The sequence below is a fragment of the Eumetopias jubatus genome, unplaced genomic scaffold, assembly GCF_037043125.1.
Source record: "Eumetopias jubatus isolate StellerSeaLion01/CBP00866 unplaced genomic scaffold, mEumJub1_p1.0 scaffold_9, whole genome shotgun sequence".
Lineage (NCBI taxonomy): Eukaryota > Metazoa > Chordata > Mammalia > Carnivora > Otariidae > Eumetopias > Eumetopias jubatus.
In genome coordinates, this window is record NW_028274815.1 from 126,618,988 (window position 1) to 126,645,685 (window position 26,698).

A 26,698-nucleotide genomic window follows, 5' to 3' on the forward strand; every position below is an offset into this window, starting at 1 on the left:
AAAGTACGTGTCCTTCTCTTTATGCTACCCCCTGAAAACAATACAGTACCTGGGCATTCCATTCTCCAATTTGTTCTATTTCTCAAATAATGATTAAGCCCGGATACATATGAGACTTTGTGCTAAGGTCTGCACGTTAATGATCTCATTTGCTCCTCACGTTCCTATGAGGCACATCTGTTACTACCTCGATTCTGCAGTGGAGGATCCTGAGGTGTGAGCGTTTGCCCAGGGTTGTTTGGTGGAGTGGTGAAGCCAGTATTCAAATCCACTCTGCCTAATTTCAAGGCCCGAGTTTTTTTCTGCAACATTGTGCTATCTCCCTTACGACAACGCTCAGCCTCAGATAGAAGAAGAAAAACGACGAAAACAGCCGAATAAAGTATCATTACGAAAATTCATGGTGACTTGGTTTTTTAAGTGGGAAGCAAAGGGCAGGAGGCAGACAGCCAGTCTAGCGTCGGCTCTTCAAGGTTGGGGGTTCACATAGCTCACCATAATTTAATTTGCAAAGATCATTCTTCCAGGAACTGGGGCTTATCGGGTATTTTTGTGAGTGGAAGTGAAGAGAGGGGAGGGTGTCTTGGACGCCGTGGTGAGCAGTCTGCTGTCAGCTCCAGCAAGGGTGCTGGAGCTTCTTGTGTGAGAGTAGCGCCCCCTGCTGGCCTAGGGAGTCAACTTCAACATCTAAAGCTGTGTGTGTGTGTGTGTGTGTGTGTGTGTGTGTGTGTGTGTGTGTGTGTGTGTGTGTGTTGGGGCAGGAGGGCATTGGGACGTATATTCAATGAGATTTGAGAAATGTCTAGCACATCCAGTATATAAAAATAATAGCTACCATTTACCAATATAACAGGGTAGTGGGCAGGCGCTGTTTTATAGATTCTACATTAATTTTATTGACTCCTGGGACTTTAAATATTACATCTAATTTAACCATCACCCCAATTGTCTGAAGTAGAAATTATTATTTTTCCTCCCATTTTTCACAAGAGGAACCCGAAGCACAGAGAGGTTAAATCATTCATAATACGGCTATTAAGTGGCAGAGCTGGGACTTGAACCGGCGGCCGGTGCTCTGGAAACCACTAACTGGCCATTCTTTATGTCTGGAGCGCCCCCTGGCAAGTCCTCTTGTAAAATGCTTCACTCAGGAATTTCCACGTCTGGATCCTCCCACCCCCGCCCCCGCCCCGCCCCGTACTGAAGCTATTAAATTTGGTTTTCTCCTGTTCATCTGCCTCACATCAGTTGGATTCTAAGTACCGCTAGGAGGACCTCGAAGGGCAGAACAGTTGGTGTGGTTGGCAGGAGGCTTTAACTCCCTGGACACCACTTGCCCCGGGGACACCACTGCCGTGGAGAGATCCTTGGGAAAAGTGACAAACAGCTGGCAGAAGAGGTGGGTTCCTTTGAAAACTAAAACTGCCTTTTGTCCTAACGCCTTGCAAACTAAATATAAAGGACCTCGTGTAAACTTCAGGGAAATCACCACAACAGCTCATGTATAGACAATCCTCATGCCTGTTGCTGGGTGGGCCATTCAGAGATCACCAGAGACATTTGGACCACAGCCGGGAGAACCTGTCAGAAGGTCGCTGCCTGCTCTCACGCTCTCTGAAGATGCTTTGAGCCTGACACCTAGAAATCTTCACTGGCTGTCCTCAGAACCCAGAAACTGATTTATATTTTGACCTAATCATTAACCACTGCTTTTCTTTAGTTTCCATAGAAGGGCCTCTTGGGGGCGCCTGGGTGGCTCAGCCCCCGCATCGGGCTCCCTGCTCGGCGGGAAGCCCGCTTCTCCCTCTCCCACTCCCCCTGCTTGTGTTCCCTCTCTCGCTGTCTCTCTCTGTCAAATAAGTAAAATCTTAAAATAAATAAATAAATAAAGACCTCTTGTTTAGTATCTTATATCTTTTTTGGGGGGGAGAGAGAGAAAGTGGGGGGGAGGGGCAGAGGGAGAGAGAGAATCTTAAACAGGCTCTACGCCCAGCATGCAGCTCAATCTCACGACCCTGCGATCATGGCCTGAGCCAAAATCAAGAGTTGGATGCTTCACCGACTGAGCCACCCAGGTGCCCTTGGTACCTGATTTCTTGAACCATGAGCCCAACTGGGAAAACACATCTGCGTCACCACCTCCTGAAATGAGTTTATAACTGACCTGACCTATCATCAGGACTAAGACTGGTTCAATCATACAGAACAATTTACCAGCTCAATTTTTAATGCATGAAACTTCAGGTAAGTTTCAGAGGAGAGAACTACAGGGCCCGAGGGCAGGGTGCCCCAAGATGAGCCACTTTGGCAGGAACATTATTTTGAGTTAAAAGCAATCCAAACCGAGCAGATTCAGAAAAAGCTCTTTACCTCCCCCTCAACTGCCTGCTTCACCAGGAAGAGAGCTCTTCACAGAGATTCCTCTTTGCCTAAGAAGCTTCTCCGCGTAACAGGACAACCTTTGTTTTCCAAACATCTCCACTCACCTTCCTGCTAATGGTCTTCCTCCCTTTTGTATCCTCAGACCCCTACCCCTCTCCTTAGCTCATGAAGCCATCACGTTCTGTTGCCTGACTGTCATCAGAATTTCCAAATCTGTGTGGATTCCCATATGTACACTATTAAATTTAATTTTCTCTTGCTTAAAAAAAAAAAAAAAGAACCTCACTAAGAGCAGACACACAGCAATGGCTCCTCGTTTTTGAGAAAATGGTAAACATGCTAGGACTTAGTGGTGAGGCCTGCTGCTTCTGTACTCAAGCGTGGGCAGTGGGGGAGGTTGTAGATTCCTCTGGGCCACTTTCTTGCCACCACTGCATCTGTCTGGATGGAAGATAAGCCCCCAGCCAGTGATAAACTCGGATCTGCTTCTCCAGCATCTTGGTTACAACAGAGAATCCAAAACAGTAAATGTAAGATACTTAGCAACCATTGAGGAATGAGGGCAGGACTGACGGATCAGAACAGATCTAGGGGATTTCTCTGCCCCCCCCCACCTCCTACTGATGTAGGAAATGTTGGGGTTGGGAGCCCATGGCCAAGAAAGAATTCTTGAGACATCTTTGGTGCAAAAAGCTGGTTTTATTAAAGCCCGGGGACCGGACCTGTGGGCAGGAGGAGCTGCACCGGGGTCATGAGGAGGGGCCCGTTATAGACTTTCAAGTTGGGAGGGGGTTAGAGATAGTGTAAGTCCCTAAGGAATTTTGGAAATAAGGTTTCCAGGACCTTGAGGGGGCTAGCTATCATTAGGAAAAGGTCATTTATTACTGTCTAAGAAAACCTGAGTCATGAGACCCTTCAGATGTATATCAGTGGGCTGTATGCTTGGCGGATGATTACTAACATATGTCTTGGGAGGTAGAGATTAAGGAAGTTTCCAAAGGAATTTCTATATGTTAAAGTAGACTTGCAGGATCCTGGCGGATCAGGATAATGTTAAGCTCAGATTGCCTTTTGCTCTTAGCAAAGGGTCAACATCGAGGCAGCTGAGCTCCCAGAGGAAGGTCACTTTACCTGTTTCAAGGACTTGCTAATGGGCTGTAGGCAGTAAGGACATTTCCCACATCACTACGACCAGGACTGGAAAAGTTACTGGAATGCAGGCAGCCATCACAGAAGAAGTGAAGGCCCCCTCTTGCCAGAGGGCCTGGCCTTGGGAGTCCGGCCTGGGGAGGAAGCCACGTGGAGAGGCTCCTATATACTGTAGACCTCCCTACTGGAGAATTCATCTGCACTCTCCACAGACATTTGTTGAGTGCTTAATGCATGCAACCACTGGTTATAGGGTGGTGAGCAAAAATGGTCCCTGTCCTCAGAGCATTTACAGCCCCAGAGGGGAGATAGCAAACAAACAAAGAAATAAATAAAATATGCTATTATACCCTGAGATAAACGTTATAGGAGAATGCTTAGGTTCACTTCCCTGCATTCCAGCAACCAAAGCAGGAGGATGACACGGTTATGGAGGTCCTCTCTGAGGAGGTGATAATTGCATTGAGGCTTGACAAATGAAATGATAATTGCATTGAGCCCTGACAGGTGAAGGGTGAAAGGTGAAGGGTCAAAGGCTGAATGTTCCAGCCAGAAGGAACAGTATAATGTGGGAAGGCCTGGAAGTAGGAAAGATCCTGACTTGAACTGGGTGGTTGGATCATCAAAGCAAAGGGAAGGGGAGCGTAGGGAGAAGCCGGCTAATGCAGCCCTGTCAGCCCTGCTGCGGAGTCCAGGTTTCTTTCTGTGTGCAATGGGAATGAACTAGAGGGTTGTAAGCAGGGGAATAGCACTGTCTGATTTGAATTTGTTTTATCAAACGAAAGGTCGTGCATATTGGGGCGCCTGGGTGGCTCAGTCGGTTAAGCGTCTGCCTTCAGCTCAGGTCATGATCCCAGGGTCCTGGGATCGAGCCCCGCTTCGGGCTCCCTGCTCAGTGCGGGGTGTGCTTCTCCCTCACCCTCTGTCCCTCCTCCCTGCTTGTGTTCTCTCTCTCCCTCTCAAATAAATACATAAAATCTCAAAAAAAAAAAGTTTTAGAGAGGTCTTGCATATTTATTACTCAACCAACCTGGTTACTGGTTTATTACTCAACCAACTGGTGCAGAAGCGTAGTGACAGAGAAAAATCATTTCCCTGATAAAACATATCTATTGTTTAGGTAGCAGTGGAGTTTCCAGAGTAATAGGAAAGGAGCATGTGATCTTCAGGTAGCATAGATATGTGTGCCGTCTCATAGGGATCCCTCACAGACCCAGCCTGATACTTCTTCAGTGCCTCCTCCTGGACTTGTACCTAATTTTATTACCAGTTTTCATCCCAATCCCCAGGGGATTGGGATGATTTTTGCTTTTGTTTCTTGGCCAGGAATCGCTTAATCCTAAAGTCTTGTGAGAAAACATGGCAAGGAACAGTCAACCACACACACCGGGATGGCAGAGAAAAGGAGAGAACTGGTCTGAATTTTGAAGAAAGATCCCATGGGTTGCGGTGATCAGATTTTTTTTTTTTTAAGATTTATTTATTTATTTGACAGAGAGAATGAGATAGAGAGAGCATGAGATGGGGGAGGGTCAGAGGGAGAAGCAGACTCCCTGCCGAGCAGGGAGCCTGATGTGGGACTCGATCCCGGGACTCCAGGATCATGACCTGAGCCGAAGGCAGTCGCTTAACCAACTGAGCCACCCAGGCGCCCCAACGGTGATCAGATTGTGTTGAGAATGGCTTCTAGAATACAAAGATGGAAGCAGGAAGACCAAAGGGGGAATGTCACTCCTAGGAGTGATTGTCTATGGCCCTAGCAACACGTCACCAAGGGAGCTGGGCTCAACCTGACTGCTAGGTCAATGGCAACCCATCTCATCAATTTGTCCTCTGGTTTATCTTATTTAGTCCTCAGAGGGCAGCCCTATTTCTAAGATTTGGGGAAATCACCTCATTGTTGCCTTCTGTATCTCTTTCAAATTGCTCCCTGTCTGGTGATGGGGCAGATGCATATGCAGCCAACTGACTCCCAGCAAAGGGTGATGCCTTAGGTGAATGGAGGGGCAGAGGGAGTGGTAGAATGTGGTAGACTTCCGCCTGAATGGTTCTAATCCTCGGAAGTGACCACACCGCATTGGAACTGGCATCCAAGGCCAAGTGATAAGTAGCATTCCAGCAGAGTGGACAAAAAAGGCACTGTAAGGCCCATTTTACAGAATAATAAACTGAGTTCATTTCTTGAGTCAGAAAGAACTCTGACTGCCTACCACAGATTCCTAAACCACTGCCTTGTGGACCACAGCTTGTATTTTCTTCGCGGTTTATCATCCTATGAAAGCGGCATAATGACATCTGCCTTTCAGGGTGGTGGCGAAGGTTAACTGGCTTGATATATTAAATAAAAACAGAGAGCCATTTTGGCAGACAGATGCTGGGCACATTCCCACTCCATTCACCAGCCTTGCACCTTAGAGTTCAAATTCGTGCCTCAGCAAATTTATGAAGCAGTCATACCATGGATCTGGGGGTGGAAGGGGTGGTGGTATTATGACAGAGTCAAAACCAGGAGTGTAAAATCTTGAACGCCACTGTGTCAGCAAATACTAACAATGAGGATAATGATAAGACGCTTCCATTTAATGGGTACCTACCATGTGTGTGCTAGGTATTTTACATTTATTAATTTGCTTTGTCTATTCATCAACTAGGTATTTAATGCACTACATGCCAGGCATCCTTTTATGTTAATTCTAATAATCACCATGAAACTCAGTGGTAGGAATTATTATTCCTGCTTCACAGATGATGAAACTGAGTTAAGAGAGTGAATAGAACCAGACTATAGAATAAGTATCATTAATATCTTGGACAAATGAAAGGGCCTATTGCATCCATTTTTTATTTTTATTTTTATAATTTTTAAAAGATTTTATTAAGTAATCGCTACACCCAACATGGGGCTCAAACATACAACCCCAAGATCAGGAATCGCATGTTCTATCGACTGAGACAGCCAGGTGCCCCTGCATCATTTTTTTTTTTTAAAAGCACGCAACAAGGGGTACCTGGCTGGCTTAGTCGGTAGAGCATGTGACTCTTGATGTGGGGTCGTGAGTTCAACCCGCACATTGTGGGTTGAGTTCACTTTAAAAAAAAAAAAAAGCATTCAGGGGCGCCTGGGTGGCTCAGTTGTTAAGCGTCTGCCTTAGGCTCAGGTCATGATCCCAGGATCCTGGAACGGAGCACCGGGCTCCCTGCTCGGTGGGAAGCCTGCTTCTCCCTCTCCCACTCCCCCTGCTTGTATTCCCTCTCTCGCTGTCTCTCTCTGTCAAATAAATAAATAAAATCTTAAAAAAAAAGCATTCAAAAAGCATACAACAGCTTTATAAATCAAAAAAGTTTGATTCTTCTTAAAATAAAAATAGTAATTCTTTTAAAGATAAAAATCTCAATAGATGGGTTGAATAGCAAAATGGATTAAAGAGTGAAGTAATGAACCAGAAGATTGAGTTAGGGAATTCTCCCAGAAGGCAGTGCCAAAGAATAAAGAGATGGAAAGTAGGAACAGAGCATGGAGATGTGAAGGGCAGTTGCAAAAGTTCCACTGTCTGCTTCATGTGAGTTACAGCATAAGAGAAGAAAACAAAAGAAGGAAAGTCCCTGAAGCAAGGTAATAATTCAAGACATTTTCTTAGAACTTAAGAAATATACGAGCTCTTCTAGTGAGAGGACCTAGTGAATATTTATGGGAAGAATGTGGAAAGACTTATGTCCAAGTACGTCATCCTGAAATCTCAGGACACTAAGAATGAAAAGGAAATCCTGGGGGCGCCTGGGTGGCTCAGTTGGTTGGGCGCCTGCCTTCGGCTCAGGTCATGATCCTGGGGTCCTGGGATCGAGCCCCACGTCTGGCTCCCTGCTCGGCGGGGAGCCTGCTTCTCCCTCTCCCTCTGCCTGCCACTCTGCCTACTTGTGCTCTCTCTCTATCTCTCTGTCAAATAAATAAATAAAATCTTTAAAAAAAAAAGAAAGAAAGAAAGAAAAGGAAATCCTGAATGTCTCCAGAGTGAAAAACAAAAAACAAAAAACAATTAACCCGGGACAGAATGAGACTAAGATTGACATCAGTCTTCTCATTTGCAACTTTGTAAGCAAGAAAATAGCAGAATGGTATCTTCAAAGTTCTCTGGGGGGAATACTTGTGAGTTTTTGGAGTCTTTCCTCAACCAATCTGTCAGGGAAATGTAGGGGCATCATAAAGACATTTTAAGAGAGAAATGGACAAAAAAGTTTACAATTGACCATTCATGTAGCATAGCATTCCTCCACAGGGTACTGTTGGCACTTTGGGTGGAAGGATTCTTTATCATGTAAGATTGACCCCCACACTGCAGGTTGCTTAGTGTCCTTGACCACTGTCCACCAAACGTCAGTGGAATTTCTCCTTAGTCACCGTGACAATACAACACACTCCCCATTGGGAAGGGCTGTGGTATAGCCTCTGGTTGAGAAACCACTGGTGTAGGGAGTTATATTCCAATGAAGAGAAAATGGATCCAAGAAGAAAACATGGGATATAAGAAACACAGGTAAGCAAGGAAATCAGCAAAATGTAAGTCTAAATAAAAATCTTGAATTATAATAATTAACTAAAATCTGAGATGACAACATGGGATGGGGAGGTAGGGAGACCGGAAAGGAGGTAGAAGAGAAAAGTAAAAGGAAGTCAAGATCATCATTTTATTTGGGAGGAAGACATAGCTTTAGTTAATATGCTTAACTATGTGTTTCAACAAATAAAGATAATAGGAACAGAATATATACTTTCTAAGTCATTAGAAGAAAAATTAATTGGGAGCAAATAAAATGCTATCAACTACCTGAAAAGTAGAGATGAAAAAGAAACATGAACACAGGGCGCCTGGGTGGCTCAGATGGGTAAGCGTCTGCCTTTGGCTCAGGTCATGATCCCAGGGTCCTGGGATCGAGTCCCGCATCAGGCTCCCTGCTCCTTGGGAGCCTGCTTCTCCCTCTGCCTCTCTCTCTCTCTCTCTGTCTCTCATGAATAAATAAATAAAAAGTTTAAAAAAAAAAAAACATGAACACAGCACATACAATAGAAGACACAAGGTAAATTGGTAGACATGTACAAATGCATCAATAACCATAATAAATGTGAATATATTAAATTCACTGTGAATATATTAAATTCACTGTGAAAAGAATCGAATAAAAAAAAAGTCAAACTGTATGCTGTTTCATCAGAGGGAGCAAAAGCAGAGTAACACAGAAAGACTGGAAATGCTGAGAGGGAAAATGTGCACTGGGCAAGCCAGGAGGAGGAAGGCGAGCCGTGCAAGCAATCATGGGGCATTAGGCAAAATGGATTTCACACAGAAATGATCAGAGTTCTTTGAAAAGACCAAACTATATGTTGATAAATATCCAACCTACCAATAAATTTAGCCTTTGTGCTTGTATGTGCCTAGTGACATAGGATTAAAAAGTATCGCGCTAAAACTGATAGAATTACAAGGAGAAGCAACCAATCCACAGCTCGGTGGGAAACTTTAATACGCCTGTTAGAAATCCGCAGAACAAGTAGTTGAAACATCAAGTACAGCACATGGAAGATTTGAAATACCATGGCTCACAAGCTTTATCGAGTAGATTTTTTTTTTTTAAGATTTATTTATTTTGAGAGTGAGAATGAGAGAGAGAGAGTACATGAGAGGGGGGAGGGTCAGAGGGAGAAGCAGGCTCCTTGCTGAGCCAGGAGCCCGATGCGGGACTCGATCCCGGGACTCCAGGATCATGACCTGAGCTGAAGGCAGTCGCTTAACCGACTGAGCTACCCAGGCGCCCTTTATCGAATAGATTTATGTGGAGATAAATGTTTGCCCTTTTCAAACACACATGATAACTTTACAGAAATTGTCCGTCTTTGAAATAATAGTTTCTTTCTTTCAACCCTCCCTCTCTTTTCTCTATTCTCATATTTTTCTTTCCTGCCTTCCTGGGTTTCTATCTGTACCGGGGATTCCCCTTCTCTCAGATAACTTTGATACTAGAGCGATTATCTCCATCTAGCTCTCTTCATGCTCATAAAATCAGATGTAGATTTCTCTCCCGGTCTCTTGCAGAAATGGAACCATAGTTTATGATGTGGGAAACAAAGGCAGAAGAAAAATTACTAAATTTCCTTCCTACCTAGAGCCCACTGACAAGTCCTTGAAACAGGCAGAGTGACGTTCCTCTAAGGACTCAACAGCCTCAATGTTAATACTTTGCTAAGGGCAAAAGGCAATTCTAGTCTGACCCCGCCCCCAATCCTGTTAAGTCTACTTTAACGTATGAGAATTCCTTTGGAAACTTCCTTTATCTCTAAACCCTCCAAGGGGTGTAGGTGTTGGCAATCATCCCCCAAGCATAGGGCCCACCGATATACATCTGAAGGGTCTCATGACTAAGGTTTTATTAGACGGTAATAAATGACCTTTTCCCAACAATAGCTAGCCCCCTCAAGGTTCTGGGCTTCCAAAATTCCTTAGGGACTTACACTATCCCTAACCCGCTCCCGACTTGAAAGTATATAATGGGCCCCTCCTCATGACCCCCGTGCAGTTCTTTCTGCCCACGGGTCCTGTCCCTGGGCTTTAATAAAATCACCTTTTTGCACCAAAGACATCTCAGGAATTCCTTCTTGGCCGTGGGCTTCGAACCCTAATAACGTCTTTCCTATATCAGTCTCCGCATCTTGCTGAGGTGGAGGACCCAAGTCCTCTCGACACAAGAAACTTTTTTAGTGGCTGCCTGACGTGCCACAATATAAACATGTCACACTTTATTCAGCTCTTCCTCTACCTCTACTCACGATCCCTGTAGATGTGAACACCCACATCTACATCCATTCTGGTGCTTTTCTTTCTACGCTGTGGATTCTGAGGCGTGGGATTGCTGGTCAAAGAGTACGTGGAGTTTTTTTATTTTGATAAGTGCCATCGGATGGCTCTCCAGCAATCTGTGATGTGGTGAATTTAGTCTCTCCCTAGCCTGTTGGAGGTGTTTGCAAGTTTCCGATTTGCTAGTCTGATGTGAGTAAAGTGATGTCTTGTTATTTCATGTGTATTTTCCTGACTCCCAGGGAAGCTGGATACCTTTTTAGGTTTATTGACCATGTGGGTTCGTTCTATGAGAGCTTCTGACCATTTTTATTCTGATACTAATTTGCCAAAGCTCTTTGTGTGTATAGATATTAACCCTTTATCTGCCATCTGCATTGCAGGTGGCTAGAAAGAGCTTACAAGTGCAGCGTTGCATGTTTTCTTCTAAGATTTGAATAACCTTATATTTTAGATTCAAATCTTTAATTCACTTGGAATTTGTTTTGGTTCAAATGATGTGTGCAATAGGGTTCTGATTTTATTTCTATCTGTGGACTATCTAATACAGGAGCCACATGTGGCTTTTGGGCACTTGAAATGTGACTGGTCCAGCTGAAATGAACTGTAAGTTTAAAATATGCACCAATTTCTGGGGCACCTGGGTGGCTCTGTCGGTTAAGCATCTGACTCTTGATTTCAGCTCAGGTCATGATCTCAGGGTCATCGGATGGGGCCGGCGTCAGGCTCTGTGCTCAGCGTGGAGTCAGCTTGTCCCTCTCACTCAGCTCCTCTCCCCTGCTCATGTTCTCTGTCTTTCTCTTAAAATAGATAAATAAATACAATATTAAAAAAAAATAAAATATACACCAATTTCCAAGATTTAGGATTTAAAAAATGTAAAGTGTCTCGTTAGTTTTATATTGATTGATTATATTTATATATGTTGAAATCATACTGTTTTGGATATGTTGGATTAGTATTAAAATTAACTTCACATAGTTCTTTTTTATTCTTTTTAATGTGGCTGCTAGAAAAATTTTAATGACATACACAGCTTCCATTATATTTCTATCGGACAGTTGTACTCCATCTGGATAATGAGCTTGTCAGGACTATTTCTTAAACATGTTGGTTCTGTTTCTCTTATTTTTGATCTGCCTCACTAGGGGTGTAGCTGTCTTATTGCTTCTAGTAGACATCTGTCTTATAGTCGTTGCTTCCCATCATCTTTGGGACAGCGCTCTTAGATTTGGAGAAATTCACAGTCGTGAGTCCTGTGTCTCCAGGCTTGGATCAGAGCTCAAGTTCCCAAGGCTCCTTCATTGTTAGGTTGTGGACACCAGACCTTTGTGGGATGAATAGGAAGTGGGCTGGCTACATGGGGAATCAAGTTCTGCATGGAGTTGCCCTTTCTGTGGGTCCCGGTGTGACAGGCAATGAGCTTTGCAGGTGGCAGTGCCAGCAATGGTTCCAAGGTCAAGGTCCTGGCATTGGGGAGGGGTGGTGACATGGGTGGCAGTTCATCAGTAGATGGCACAGGTAGAGTTGGGGGCATAACTTCACCTTGAGTCTGGCTTACCAGGCCTCATAGCAATAGTGTGAGCTACTCAATATCTCTTTAATAAATTTGCTTGCTGCTTCATCATCAGCATCGGCTTGTATCACTGACCACAAAGCACCCTGACTGATATCCTGGGATTGTTTTCCTCCAAGAAAGAGATTTTGGATATTTCCTCCTACTATTCCTAAAATATCATCTTCTATCTTAATGAATTCTCCTTAATTTTTTTTTTTTCAGTTTATTTTCTCATTCTTTTTCTATCTCTCAAGGACAGCATGGTCTTAGCCTGGGCTTCCCAGAAAACAGAGCTTGTGGCCAAAGTCTACATGCTAACACTTCACGGAGGAGTGCAGCCTTAGCGAAACCAGGCTGAGGGGGAAAAATGTGTCAGGGAGGACAGCCAGGGTGAGCCGGAGCATTACTGAGAGTTTTGTAACTGGGATGGAGCCCCGTGGAGGGAGTCTGCCTCTCTGTCTCCATCTGTCTCTCCCCCAGCTCATGCTCTCTTTCACTCTCTCTCTCTCTCTCAAATAAATAAATAAAATCTTTTAAAAAAAGTATGTGTGGGGGGAGGGGATTAGCAGCATCACGTGGGAGCTTGTTAGAAATGCGGAATCTCAGGCCCCACCCCAGAACTACTAAAACAGAATCAGCAATTTAACCAGAACCTTAGGGGATGTGCTTGCTCATTGAAGTTCGAGAATTGCTGTATGTAGTAAGACAAACAAATCATGTTCACTGAAGGAAGACAATGCCCAAGGACAAAGGGAGGGAGGGGTGACTGAGGCGGGGAAGACGAGGGAGGTGTAGGATGTGGCTCCAGATTTGAAGCAATGCTTAAAGTGGGTTATATACAAGCGGCGAGTTCTCTTCACTTATTAATGGAGTTACTTAAGGCTACAAAATTTCCTTTGAGTGTAGCTTTTTCTGGCCCCATAAGTTTTCCAATGAAATCTCCTTCTTTATGTTTTCTAGATAATTTGTAATTTTACTTTTGCTTTTCTTTGATCCAAGTGTTATTAAACAGTGTGTTTCTTACACTTAATTTCCAAGTAGTTAGTATATTCTGGTAACCTTTTAAATTATTTCTTTTTTTATAATTGAATAATGAGCAGAGAAGATAGTCTATGAGATATCTAATTTCTTGACTTTTTCAAGATTCTTCTATGAACAAGTAGATGATAAATTTTCGTAAATGCTCATGTATACACAAAAATATATATTCTGTAAATGAAGAAATATTTGAGTTTGTGGTCTATATTACTAATTCTTCAAGGCACCTATTTTTCGCTATCAGAGCTACCGATTTTGAAAGAGATAGATTGAAGCCTCCTACTGAAACTGTGTTTTCATGAGATTCTCTTTGTATTGCCGATCATTTTTGCTTTCTCCATGTGCCTGCTATGTTGTCGGGTGCAGAGGGTTTTATGCCCATTACCCCCTGTTCCTAAATTGTGTAGTGACAGTGTCCTTCTTTATCCAAGTGGGGATTTTAATCTTAAAGTCCAGCTTGTCTGGTGTGAATATTGCTACTCTTGCCTTTTTGTCTGTTTCCAGATCAAAGCCAATGTTTGGATCCCAAACACCCTGACAGAGCAAGAGGATCAGTGTGGCCCTGAGACCAGCTGCTTTGGCCGGGGTTGTGGTTTGTCCCTTTCAGGTTGCTTTCATAAATTTTCCCACCAGGAAAGATGCCCGTGGGAGTCCTGGAGCTGAAATGAGGAAGTGACGCTGAGTGGCAGGAGTGGACAGCAGTGGACACTGGATGCACGGCCCTGACCCCCTCAGGAGGGAAGGACTGATTCCCATGGCTGCTGGAAATACTGCCAGCAAATCATCCTCCATTGTTAGTACTCTTCGGGGAGTGCCTGGGCCGAAGAAAACTGCTTCACCCAAGGTCATGCCCTTTCCCCGGGCAGCCCAAGTCCGGTTACTGGTTGGCAGGGGAGTATAAAGGCCCAGCTCCCCTCATACCAACTTGGGACAACTCTGAAGTTCCAGCCTAGCTTCAAAGCTCCTCTAGGGGCTTGCACCTGCTTTTACTGAATCTATATAACAGCCCAGATCTTTCTTCCCTTTCACAGATGTGGATCCCAAGGGCGCTCCACATGCAAATCTCTGCCTCAGAGTCTTTCTTCTGAGAAAGCCGGCTATGGCAATAGGAGATTGTCCTTATTCTTAACGGATGTGTGCTGAAGAGTGAAGTGTCATAGGGGCGCCTGGGTGACTCAGTCGGTTAAGTGTCCGACTCTGGGATCGAGCCCCCGTCAGGCTCCGTGCTGGGCATGGAGTCTGCCTGAGACTTTCTGTCCCTCTGCCCTCCCCTCCCCTCCCCCTCCAACTCTCTCAAATAAATAATTTTTTTTTTTTTTTAAAGAGTGAAGTGTCATAATATCGGTAACTATTGTTGATGATTCAGGAACAAAAATGTGTATCTATGTACGAAAAGAGAGACAGAGAGATAAAGCTAATGTGGCAGAATCATAACAGTTGGTGCATCTAGATGGTTCATATAGACATGTTTATTGTAATGTTCTTTTGCCTTTTCTGGGGATTTGAAGTTTTACAAAATATAGGTGAAAATAAAATCTGTTTATTTTTAATAGGTGTCTCAGTGGAAGCAAAATTAGTCTTGAATATTTAATGCTCTATCTTTACCTGGGGCCTCTTCATTACTTTTCATCTTTTGTTTGTTTTTCTAAAACAGTTATATAAATCTCCATGTCTTCCTTCGAATTCTCCTTTGGTCACGTCTCATAGATTTTTGTATTTTCTGTTCTCATTGTTATTCATTAAAGATAATTTATAATTTCCGTCTTGATTTTCTCTTTCACCTGATAGTTAAAAGAGTGAGTGCTGACATTTGTGTCTGGAAAGGTTTTGTTGATGGTGAAGTTTTTGGTTTCTGAGTTGGGTCTAGTTGGGTCCTAGTTGATGATTTCTGGTTTTATTGCACAGTGGTCTGTGAAAACAGCCTATGGTATTTTGGAATATAGTGAATTTTCCTCTGGGAATTCCAGGGATATGTTTTTTTTTTTTTTTAAGATTTTATCTATTTATTTGAGAGAGAGAGAATGAGAGACAGAGAGCACGAGAGGGAAGAGGGTCAGAGGGAGAAGCAGACTTCCTGCTGAGCAGGGAGCCCGATGCGGGACTCGATCCTAGGACTCCAGGATCATGACCTGAGCCGAAGGCAGTCGCTTAACCAACTGAGCCCCCCAGGTGTCCCAGGGATATGGTTCTGGAATACATCCTTGCCACCACCCTCCTTCAGTTTAAAACTAGCTACAGAACATTCTTTGAGGCAAGAAGCCTCTGAGGTTTAGGGTGGCCTCAAGACCTTGTTTCTCTGGAGTCCAGAAGAAGGAAGTTGGCAGAGAAACTTTCCACTTCTGAGTCCAGTGAGGGCCTGGGGACCAGAAGCACAGAGCCCAGGAGTCATGGTCAGAAGGAAAGTGGTGAGATCTGGGAACACTGACCTATAGAAACCCCAGGACATCCTGAGGGAGAGCCTGCACTTGCCCACCTGAGGGTGCTTTGGGCTCATTGCTCTGGGGCATTTAAAATGCTTTGGGATGAGGGCACCTGGCTGGCTCAGTGGGTAGAGCATGCAACTCTTGATCTCAGGGTCATGAGTTCAAGCCCCATGTTGGGCATGGAGCCTACTTAAAAAAGAAAGAAAACAACAAACAAACAAACAAAAAATGCTGTAGGGGAGTTAACAATGTGCCTCTCCTTTCTTCCCCAGGAAAATGTCAGCGGAGGAGACTGGGGTCCTTCTGGGAAACACGATTTGCCAGCTAAAGCGCCACTGACCCAGAAGGGCCAAGCCCGCTTGGCCATCCATTACTTGAGGGACTGACTCTGCCAAAGACCCCCAGGAGCTGACCATGGGCCCTGATGAGCCAGCAAGGGAAAATACCAACATGCGTCCGGGGAGCTAGAAGTGAGCAAGAGTAAGAACAGGTGCATCGTAGAGAAGAGCAGGTACAAACCTACCGGAGAGGAGAGAGAGGGTGCCCTGAACAGGAACCGATGATGAGAGCACCACTGAGGAGCTGCAAGTACAGGGCAGTACACTCCCCCTCCCCCTCACTGACACACACGTGTGTTCGGCGGTAGGAAAATCTCATGTTCAGACTAAACATCTCGAGAGAGGAGCCGAGGAGCAGGGGTTGGGATGGTCGCCGCTGGAACCTGACGTGGGCTACCCAGGGGAGACATAGAACAAAACACACATCAGATATTCAAAAGGATGGAAATGATAAGGTAAAAAAGAAAGGTTTGAGGGCATGATGCAGGCAACCAAATACTAGGATACTGGAATTATTCAATATTGGAATTATTATTGAATACTGGAAACTCAAAGAACAGAGGAAATGGAAGACAGGAAATTTTCCCAATAAATACTTGATCTGAAAATTTGAAGGATTTGCTGAATTCCAGACCGAACTTAGAATAATACTCACTTTTAGACATGTCCTGAAAAACTGAGTGAGCTCCAAGTGTAAATACAAAGCTTCGCTGGGTGCCTGGGTGGCTCAGGTGGTTAAGCGTCTGCCTTCGGCTCGGGTGGTGATCTCAGGGACCCGGGATCCAGTCCCGCGGCAGGCTTCCTGCTCAGCGGGGCATCTGCTTCGCCCGCTCCCTCTGCCTGCCACTCCCCCTGTTTGTGCTCTGTCTGTCAAATAAATAAATAAAATCTTAAAAAAATAAAAAGGCTAAGCAAAGGATAGTGTTAAGCATAATCTACACAGAGAGAAAAGGAATCCTATGGAGAAGACTTAAATTATAATACTGGAGGACCTCCACCTGGTGTTTGGGAAAGGGGCAGATGGAGGAGAATAAAAGCATTTACATCTCTTTGGGGGTTGGGGAGCATGGAGATGTAAAAGTGTTATAAATGGGTCATCTTCAAAGTAATATAAATGGGAAAGAGATGGTATTCATATAATAGGTCACGTAATTGCGATGATGATTTTATTCTAAATGTTAAAAGGGAAAGGTAGGGGCCCCTGGGTGGCTCAGGTGGTTAAGCGTCTGCCTTCAGCTCAGGTCATGATCCCAGGGTCCAGGATTGAGCCCCTCCCTCTGTCTTTGCTGCTCACCCCCGGCTCATGCTCTCTCTCTCTCTCTCTCTCTCTCACTCTCTCAAATAAATAAATAAAATCTTAAAAAAAAAAAAAAAGGGAAAGGTAACCGCTGTTGGAATGGAAAAATATAGAAGAACAGTAAAATCTAAAAGAAAAAAGATAATGGCCATGTTAAATGGCCAGCAAAAACAAGAAAAAGGAAAGAATAGAGTAAAATAAATAGTAAGGTTTAATTAAAATGAAAGGAATAAAGTGTATCCATTTCTACACTATCTCAAATGGTTCTGCGGGTATAAATGCCAACTCGGACCCTGTGCCGGTGGTTTTTTAAAATACTGGCATCTCCCCCTCTCCCAGCATACTGTTATCTGTCATGGTCTTACAGGGTCCTCCTAGGGCTCCAGCTTCTCCTACAACCGACGTGTTTGGAACCCTAACACTGGCTCACGTCTGGAAGCTGAGTGAAGGATTGTGACTTTTGAAAGGGATGATAAACCACCTGATCAGGAAAGGAAAGTTAAGTTGTGAAAAATTATGTATCTTCGTGTAGAAGAGGTACAGGGTCACACATTTCTATACAAGACATTTAGGAAAAGACTAGAAGGAGGTACAGTGGACTGGTGGCCATTCCTACCTCTCGGTGGTGGTAGCATGGGCCATTTTAATCTTCTTTGTATTTGTCTGTATTTTCCACATTTTTATACTGTAGCAGATGACTGCCACGCCAGAGATTACATGTGTGTAGGTGTGTTTTCTCTCCTCTGGAGAGAGGTTCCAGAAAATCATCTTGGCTTAGTGCAAGTTGTTGTCAACTCCCCGCGCTCCAAAGAGAGGGTGTGTGTGGTTACCTGCCATCACTGGAGAACGCTTCCCAGGGAAGACTCCTTTTGAATTATGCAAGAGGGCTTCTCCCAGAGGAGTGGGAAAGGGGCCCCATCGCCAAGGGCAAAGGGATTTTAATCAGCCGCTTAGTCGTCAAGCCAGTAGTATATCTCCTAGGTATTTTACTCAAGAGCAATGAAGACCCATATCCATACAAAGACTTGCACATGAATACTCATAGCATCTTTATTCATGGGCACGTCAGACTGGACACAAACCAAATATCCATGGACAAGTGAATGAATGAACAAATTTTGGTACAATAGAATAGTACTCAGCAGTAAAAAGGAATGGGCCGCTAACAGACCCAACAACATGGATGCATCTCAAAATAATGAGGCTGCGTGAAACAAGTCAAAAAGAAAGAGTACAGACCATTGGACTCCATTTATAGAACGCTCTGAAGAACGCGCAAACGTGTCTGCAGTGACGCAAAGCAGGTCAGTGGTTGTTGGGGGGGGATGGGCTGGCGGGACATAAAGGGAGGGAATGGGATTGTGCACGGGGAAACTTTTGGGAATGAGTATAAGGGAACACTGGGATTTAAATTTCCCTTGGGGGAGTGCATTCTGGGCAGGAACAAGATCTTCAGTTAGGAGCTGTTGAGGTGGGACAGTATCATGGCATACCCCAAGTTCCAGGGGAAAAGACTGTCCTAACTTCAGATGTGGGGCAATGCTGGGGTGTTCTCTTGATTCATCTCCCCTTATTGCAGTGTTTCTCAACCTGTATTTTTTAGGTTACAGCCCCCTCCCCCCAGACAGCCTTTTTAGCTATTTTCTTCCCTAATTGTCCCCCTCCTCATGAAATTTTAATACCATAGATATACTGTACACCTGTTTATATACTATGGTCCTTTGAAGGCCACAAGCCATTGCAATATCTAGGATTTGGGGCGGGACCCAAGAACGAATTTTCACCCCGTTGGGGCAGTATTGCTCTGGTTGAGAACGCATGCCTATTCCAGTATGAAAATAATTAAAGTGGGCAAGGAAAAGGAGGTATTATAATTAAAATGATCGATTTGATTCTTTGACAGAAACATAGTGACACACATGGCTGTGAAAAATGTTTCCTCAGCACTGTGTATTAAGGTGGACTTATGAAAATGGGTGGCTGAAATGCCTAGGCAGGATTTGCGAGACAGACAAGCTTTCAGAGAGGTGGCGGTCTTTCACGTGCGACTAGAGCCCTCTGCTGGCCATTTTGGGAACATCGCCCAGTAAATTAACGTAGCCCGTTCACTCGCCTGCTATTTTTGATCTATGTGTCTTTGCATTCACCAATCCCACAGTCTCGATTATCGTAGCTTCGTCATAAATCACCAGTAGACTGAGCCTTCCATTTTATTCTTTTCCAAAATTGTATTAGCTATTCCAGTTCCTTTCTCTTCCATATAAACTTTAGAATAATCTTGCCTATATCTACCAACAGAACAAAACTGCTGGCATCTTGATAGAAACTGCTTTAAACCTATGTATCAGTATGGGGACAATTGACATACTTTACAATCCACGAACAAGGTATGTTTATTCATTTCTTTGGATCATCTTTTTTTTTTTTAATTTTAAAGACAGTTACTTGTTTGACAGAGAGAGAGACAGGGAGGGAGTGCCAGCACAAGCAGGGGGAGCCGCAGAGGGAGAGGGAGAAGCAGGCTCCTCACGGAGCAGGGAGCCCAGTGAGGCTTAACCAACTGAGCCACCTAGGCACCCCTAGATCATCTTTGATTAGCATTATGTAGTTTTCAGCATACAAGTTCTGCACATGTTTTGTTCGATTTACATCTAACCATAGGCTTTTTGGGAGCAATTTAAAATGGTATTGTATTTTAAATTTGATTTTGATTATTGAACCAGCCTTGCATCCTTGCAATAACCCCCATGGTATATAATTCTCTTTTCATATAATTAATAAATAATTCTTCTGCTAATAGTTTGTTAAGGATTTGTGTGCATATAGTCAAAGGAATATTGGTCTGTATCTTTTTTTTTGTATCGTGTATTTTTTTATTTTTTGGTTTTGGTATCAGTGAATATTAGGTTCATACACTGAATTGGGAAGTGTTTTCTTCTCTTTGATTTTCTGGAAGAAAGTGTGTAGAATTCGTGTTAGTTCTTTAAACATATGGTAGAATTCTCCAGTGAAATAATTTGGGCCTGGAGATTTCCTTTTGGGGAATTTTAAATTACAAATTCAATTTAATTCTATTTTATATTGGGTTAGTCGTGGGAGTTTGTATTTTTTTTTCAGAATTGGTTTTTTTTTTAATCTCTCTATTTATTTATTTTGGAGCCCAATAAGAGGCTTGAATCACAATCCTGAGATCAAGACCTGAGCTGTGGTCAAGAGTTGGATGCCTAACTGACTGGGCTACCCAGGTGCCCCTCAGAATTGGTTTAACCTAGGTTGTCAAATTTGTGGGTATAAAGCTGTTCATAGATGTGTGCATATAGTCAAAGGAATATTGGTCTGTTCCTGTTAATCATTTTGATGTCTGTAGAGTCTGTCATGATACTGACTTCATTACTGATATTGGTAATTTGTGTTCTTCTTTTTCTGTATCTTTCTAGAGGTTTGTCAATTTTGTTGATCTTTTTAAAGAACCAACTCTTACCTTGATTTTTTTCCTATTGTTTTTCTGTTTTTAATGTCATTGGTATCTCCTCTTACCTATATTATTTCTTTCCTTCTGCTTGCTTTGTTCTTTTTCTAGATTCTTGAGTCGTGAGCTTAGATTATGTTTCTCTTTTGTTTTTTTAAGGTTTTATTTAAGTAATCTCTACACCCAATGTGGGACTCTAACTCACGACCCCAAGATCAAGAGTCTCATGCTCCTCTGATGACTGAGCCAGCCAGGCGCCCCATACCGCACCACTTAAAACCCAGACTTGGACTTCAACCATCTTTGAATTCTTCAGAACACTCAGACCAATAAAATGCCGTCAAGTGACCCCCAGGAAACAAGTGATGAATTAAAATTGACTCCTGTCTTCTAGTCCTTGGATTTCTTGGTGTTTCTTTGGACTTTGAGGCCAAATTGAATTTCTGTAGCTTCAGAAAGGCTCCTGGACACTCCAGCCTATTTTTTTTAGTGGCCCTGGTCTGAGTTTGCTAGAAGCCAGGTTTGAGATTCCAGGGGCCAGTAGGTGCCATCAGAGGTAGATATTGGCTACTGGAGTGGAGGTCCCATCTAAAGTGACTTTGTGTTTGGGGTCTAGATACTGACTCCACATAAATACACCAGCTCTTGTGTGTTAGGAGGAGATCCCAGGAATAAAAACCCAACAAGGGGACACACACTGAAATGAGACCTCTTACCAAAGCTCTGGGAAGAGGCAGGAGGGCTCAAGACAGGGAGCTGGGTCAGAAGCAATTCTCGATCCTTCTGTTCAGAGCATGCAAAATTTGCAGTATTCACCTCTGCAGAAACTGTCAGCACTGGCTGACGATGGAAGGCTTGGGGCAGCTTTCGGAGATGTGAGCTGAACTGAGGGGACTGGAAGGAAACAGGCTCCACCAGACAAGGACTACTACTAGGTGTCTGCAAGCTAGGCAGGAGGGGGTCATCAGGCTCAGCTGAGGACATTCAAGTTCCATGCTTTCTTTATTCTCCACACTCTTTCCAGGTCAACACCTTTGGCCTCTACGGATGTGCTGATTGCTCTGTCAACTGACATACAAAGTTCAGAATGATCACACTGGAAAAACATTATAGCTGTTAATGTCCTGTCTGTATTCCTCCAAAATTCACATCTTGAAATTCTAGGCCCCCAGGTGGGATGTAGGAGGTGTAGCCTTTGAGAAGTGCTTAGGTCATGAGGGTGGAGCTCTCATTAATGGGATTAGTGCCCTTATAAGAGACCCCACCTCACGAGGACACAGTGCAGCAGGAAGTGAGCCCTCACCAGATACTGCCAGGATCTTGGACTTCCCAGCCCCACCAGCACTGTGAGAAATGAATTTCTGTTGTTTATCAGACCCTCAATCTATGGTATTATTATAGCAGTCCAAATGGACTAAGCCAATAATATTGTCTAAATCTGCTTGTTTTAAAGATTAATAAAATTGGGTTGGAGGCAATGTCAAGATTAGAAGTCAAGTTGCCCACTCTCAGTGCCCTGCCCATCATTCCAAATAACGTCAAAGCGAGCATCTTAAAAAGTTTCTTACTAGAAACGACAACCAAGGGAGCCCCTCAATCAAAAAGACACACATGCTTGCAAGCCCGTTCCCTTCTCTGCTCTTTCCAGAGCTTCCTGTGGATCCTCAAATCAGGAAAGGTTAAAAACATCCATTGAAGACAGAAAAGCAGCATAACCTGAACATATATTCATATCAATGGCTATTTCCCTATGAGATCATTTTTGATGAGAGGCTGAAGAACCTAATGTTTGAGAGCACAGTTGGGTGAAATGATATAATCACAGGACTTACCAGGAGGTAGTTATGCTTTAGTGGATGAATGTAAAAAAAAATAGAAAAGATATATACCTACATTTATAAGTATCTATCAATATCTATCTATCTATGTATCATCTTTTGCCCAATCCCTTAAATTTCTTTTTCTTTTTAGAGAGGGAGAGAGAGTATCTTAAGCAAGCTCCATGCCCAGTATGGAGCCTGATGCGGGGTTCAATCTCACAACCTTGAGCCAAAATCAAGAGTTGGATGCTTAACTGACTGAGCCATCCAGGTGCACCCCAATCCCTTAAATTTTAAACTTCCTTTGTCACCTGGTTTTTATATATGTATAGCAAACCACACACAGATGGGTTTTAAAAAATTTTGTTTTAGATTTTTAAAGATTTTATTTATTTATTTGACAGAGACATAGCAAGAGAGGGAACACAAGCAGGGGGAGCAGGAGAGGGAGAAGCAGGCTTCCCACCAAGCAGGGAGCCCAATGCCGGATTCGATCCCAGGACCTTGGGACCATGACCTGAGCCAAAGGCAGACGCTTAACGACTGAGCCACCCAGCCACCCACACAGGTGGTTTTTATTTTTTTAATTTTTTTTTATTTTTTAATGTTCTTTTTATTTATTCATGAAAGTCAGAGAGAGAGAGAGAGAGAGAGAAGTAGAGGGAGAAGCAGGCTCACCACAGAGCAGGGAGCCCGATGCGGGACTCGATCCCAGGACCCCGGGATCATGACCTGAGCCGAAGGCAGACTAAGCCACCCAGGCGCCCCACAGGTGGTTTTTAAACCAACCATCAAACCACCACTGTTTTTGATGTGTGAATTCAACTTGTTCATGTTTGTGAGAATTTTTATTATTTTTTCCTTTTTATTTATATTTACTATTTAATGTACTTTGATTTTGTTTCTTTTTCACTGGCTTTACTTTTTCTATCTTGGCCAATGTTCGCTTTGTTATTTATTTATTTTTTTAAGATTTTATTTATTTATTTGAGAGAGAGGAGAATGAGAGACAGAGAGCATGAGAGGGAAGAGGGTCAGAGGGAGAAGCAGACTCCCCGCTGAGCAGGGATCCCGATGTGGGACTCGATCCCGGGACTCCAGGATCATGACCTGAGCCGAAGGCAGTCGCTTAACCAACTGAGCCACCCAGGCGCCCCGTCGCTTTGTTATTTTTAAAAAGTTAGGATTAATTTTACTAGGGAGCAAAAGAAAAAACACGATGAAGAAAATCAAGATGGCGAGGCACAAAGATGAGCGGTGTAGACTCTTGACCACATCATTATTGAAATTCTGGATCCAGAAAAACAGATGAATGAAAAAGACTTAACTATGATCTTTATGCCAAAACACCGCTTTTGTTAACATTCCAATGCAATGATCTTGAAGCCCGTTTCTTGAAAATTTGTCTATAAACAGAAACAGGCATGTTTGCATATATATGATATAAAATATTAAAAGCAATACCTGTATATTCATGAGTCATGAGAAACATGTAGCTTTCTCTCTCTCTCTGCAAATATAAGTCCCTCTTTCCTCCATAGATGTAACTGCTATCCTAGATTTTGTTAATCATCCACTTGCTTTCCTTTGTACTTTAATAGCTCACATATATATGCCTATATCTACTTATACACAAAGATGTATATGTTTCTAGTTAAACAACCTTTCCACAAGAACATTTTTATCCATATTCCTTAAAGTGATACATTTCCCCTCCATTATCTTTGAATACTTGTTGAAAACTTTGACATGTTCAAAGCATTCATAAAGTTTCACTCCTATATTAATCTTCTAATTCCAATAAGCTATAACCAATTGATGAAGACTTTCCCACATAGGTTGACATCTTAGCTTTTCTGCCCCGTGATTTTGCTGATGTTCAATGAGTCTGATTTGTAGATGCAGGTTTCTGCATGTGGGCAACGTGGGTGGGAGTTTTCTTCTTGTGTGTTTTTCTTTGATGTTTGGTGAGGGCTGACCTTTGGCTGAAGGTTTTCCTACATTCATTACATTCATAGGGTTTTTCCCCTGTGTGAATTCTCTGATGTTTTGTGAGGGCTGATTTTTCGTAGAAGGTTTTCCCACATTCAGGACATTTGTAGGGTTTCTCTCCTGTATGAGTTCTCTGATGTACAACAAGGTTGGATTTCACACAGAAAGATCTCCAGCATTGATTGCATTTATAAGGTTTCTCTCCTGTGTGGGTCCTTTGATGTTGAGTTAGGTTTGATTTCACACAGAAGGTTTTCCCACATTCACTACATTGATATGGTTTCTCTCCTGTGTGAGTTCTCTGATGCACTGTGAGGGCTGATTTCTGGCAGAAGGACTTCCCACATTCATTACATTCATACGGTTTTTCTCCTGTGTGAGTTCTCTGATGTTCGGTGAGGTTGGATTTCACAAAGAAGGACTTCCCACATTCATTACACTCAAACGGTTTTTTCCCCATGTGTGTGCTCTGATGTTGAGTAAGGTCTGTTTTCTTATGAAAGCTTTCCTCACATTTATTACAGTCATAGGCTTTCTTTCCATGGTGAGCTCTCCGATTCTGAGTGAGGTGTGACCTCTTACTTAAGGCCCTCTCACTTTCGTGACACTCAGTGGTTTTCTTCCCTGGGTGCATTCTCTGATGTCGAGTGAGTTTTAACTTCTCACAGGAGGACTTCTCACATTTACCACCTTGGAAGCTTCTCTCTCTTGTGTTAATTCTCTGATTTCGAGGGAGGTGTGACTCCTTCTTTATGGCTCTCTCACCATCATGACACTCACTAGGTTTTTCTGTTGTGTGAGTTCTCTGATGTTGAGCAAGGCATGGCTTTTCATGGAAGGACTGCTCACATTTATCACAGTCATAGATTTTCTCTCCTGCGTGAGTTCTCTCACTTTGAGTGTGGTATGACTTCTGCAAGGCATCCTTACTTTCATTATACTCATCACGTGGTGTTCCTCCTCTGTACTCTCTCTGCTGTTGAGTAAGGCTTGACTTCTTGCTAAAGGATTTCCCCAGTTTATTACAGTCATAGCGTTTCTCCCCTATGTGGGCTCTCTGATGTACACGTGTTGACTTCATGCATGAGGGTTTCCTATTTTTCCTGGATTCATGAAGTTTCCTTTCCTTAAGGGTTCTCGGGTGAGCATTGAGCTTTAATTTTTGGGTGAAGGCTTGTCTGTGTTCATTACCTTCAGAGGGTTTCTCTCCTTTGTGAGCTGTCTTACGTGTAACAAAGGCAGTCTTTTTGTGAAAGGCATTCCCACAATTATTATATTCAAGAACTTTCTCCAAAACAGAATTCTTCTGATGTTGAATAAAGTCCTCATTATGTCTGTAGGATTTCTTCTTGTGATCATTTTCACAGGGCTTGTTCCCTGTATGAGTTTTCTCATGCATAGTATCAAGGAATCCACATCCATTGATATTGTTAGACTTTTTTCTTACATGGTTTCTATTACTAATAATTAATTCTGAAACACTTTTCAAGCTTGTTCCAGATGAGTCACATTTATGGGATACTTTTCTTGAGGGCACTGGGTTTGTGGCCATATTAAATGTGTCTCCCAAGGTCTTACTTCTCTCCTTAGTCAATATTCTGTTGTTGAATAAAGCTTGCCTTGAAAATTTATCTTCCTTTTCTTGGCTTCTTTCTTTCATGCTATTGGTTTTTTGGACTTCTAGAAATATGAGAAATTGACATACATTACAAATCTTCACACATTTCTTAAGAAATGGCATTGTACACAAGTGGCCTACATGGAGTTGATTCTTAGGTTCTTAGACATAGTGTTCTGGGATGAAAGAAGTCCTGAGCAAATATTTATTCTACTCTTTTGATTTGGTAACATGAAAACAAAGATAAAAACACATATTATAGTAGAAAAAAAGGAGAGGAAGCTGAAAATTAACATGAGTGGCTTTGGTTTGTTACAAATATGATGTCAAGATGGATAGAGAGTTTGAAATAAGACATAAGGAAGGGTGAGTTGAGTTAAAAAGGATGTCAGGAAAATAATTTATCCAAGGATGGAGGATTATCAAAGGGTGGGCAAAGACAAGGGACACTGAGGAAGGAGACAAGGAAGACTGGAGGGTAATAAGGGAAGTATCAGAGCTAAGATCAGGTTGACAGCAGACCAGACTAGGAACCATACCCTCTTCTCCCCCATACTTTACCACCTGCAGTGAAATCCTTACTCCACTCACCATGTTCCCAAACTCTTCCTCCTCTTTCCCATTCTGTACACCAACTCCCAATTAAACTTATGAAATTACTAATTTCCTTGGGTCTAAGGGTCCCGTCTTATAGTTCATCCCCATCTCTTCACAGAGCTGTGATATGGTAAAACAAGGCATCCTTACTTTCAGGAAAGTGTTAAAGCAT

General features: G+C 43.1%; 1 protein-coding gene across 1 annotated transcript; it reads right to left on the bottom strand.

The window, feature by feature from the left end:
- Positions 1 to 24,198: 24,198 nt before the first annotated feature.
- Positions 24,199 to 25,392, bottom strand: LOC148163609 (uncharacterized). Its single transcript, XM_088026656.1, has 2 exons — positions 25,092 to 25,392; positions 24,199 to 24,842 (listed from the first exon to the last, which is right to left on the bottom strand). Exons 1-2 carry the CDS (start codon positions 25,390 to 25,392, stop codon positions 24,199 to 24,201), a joined length of 945 nt encoding a protein of 314 aa, XP_087882782.1.
- Between the last annotated feature and the right edge of the window lie 1,306 nt (positions 25,393 to 26,698).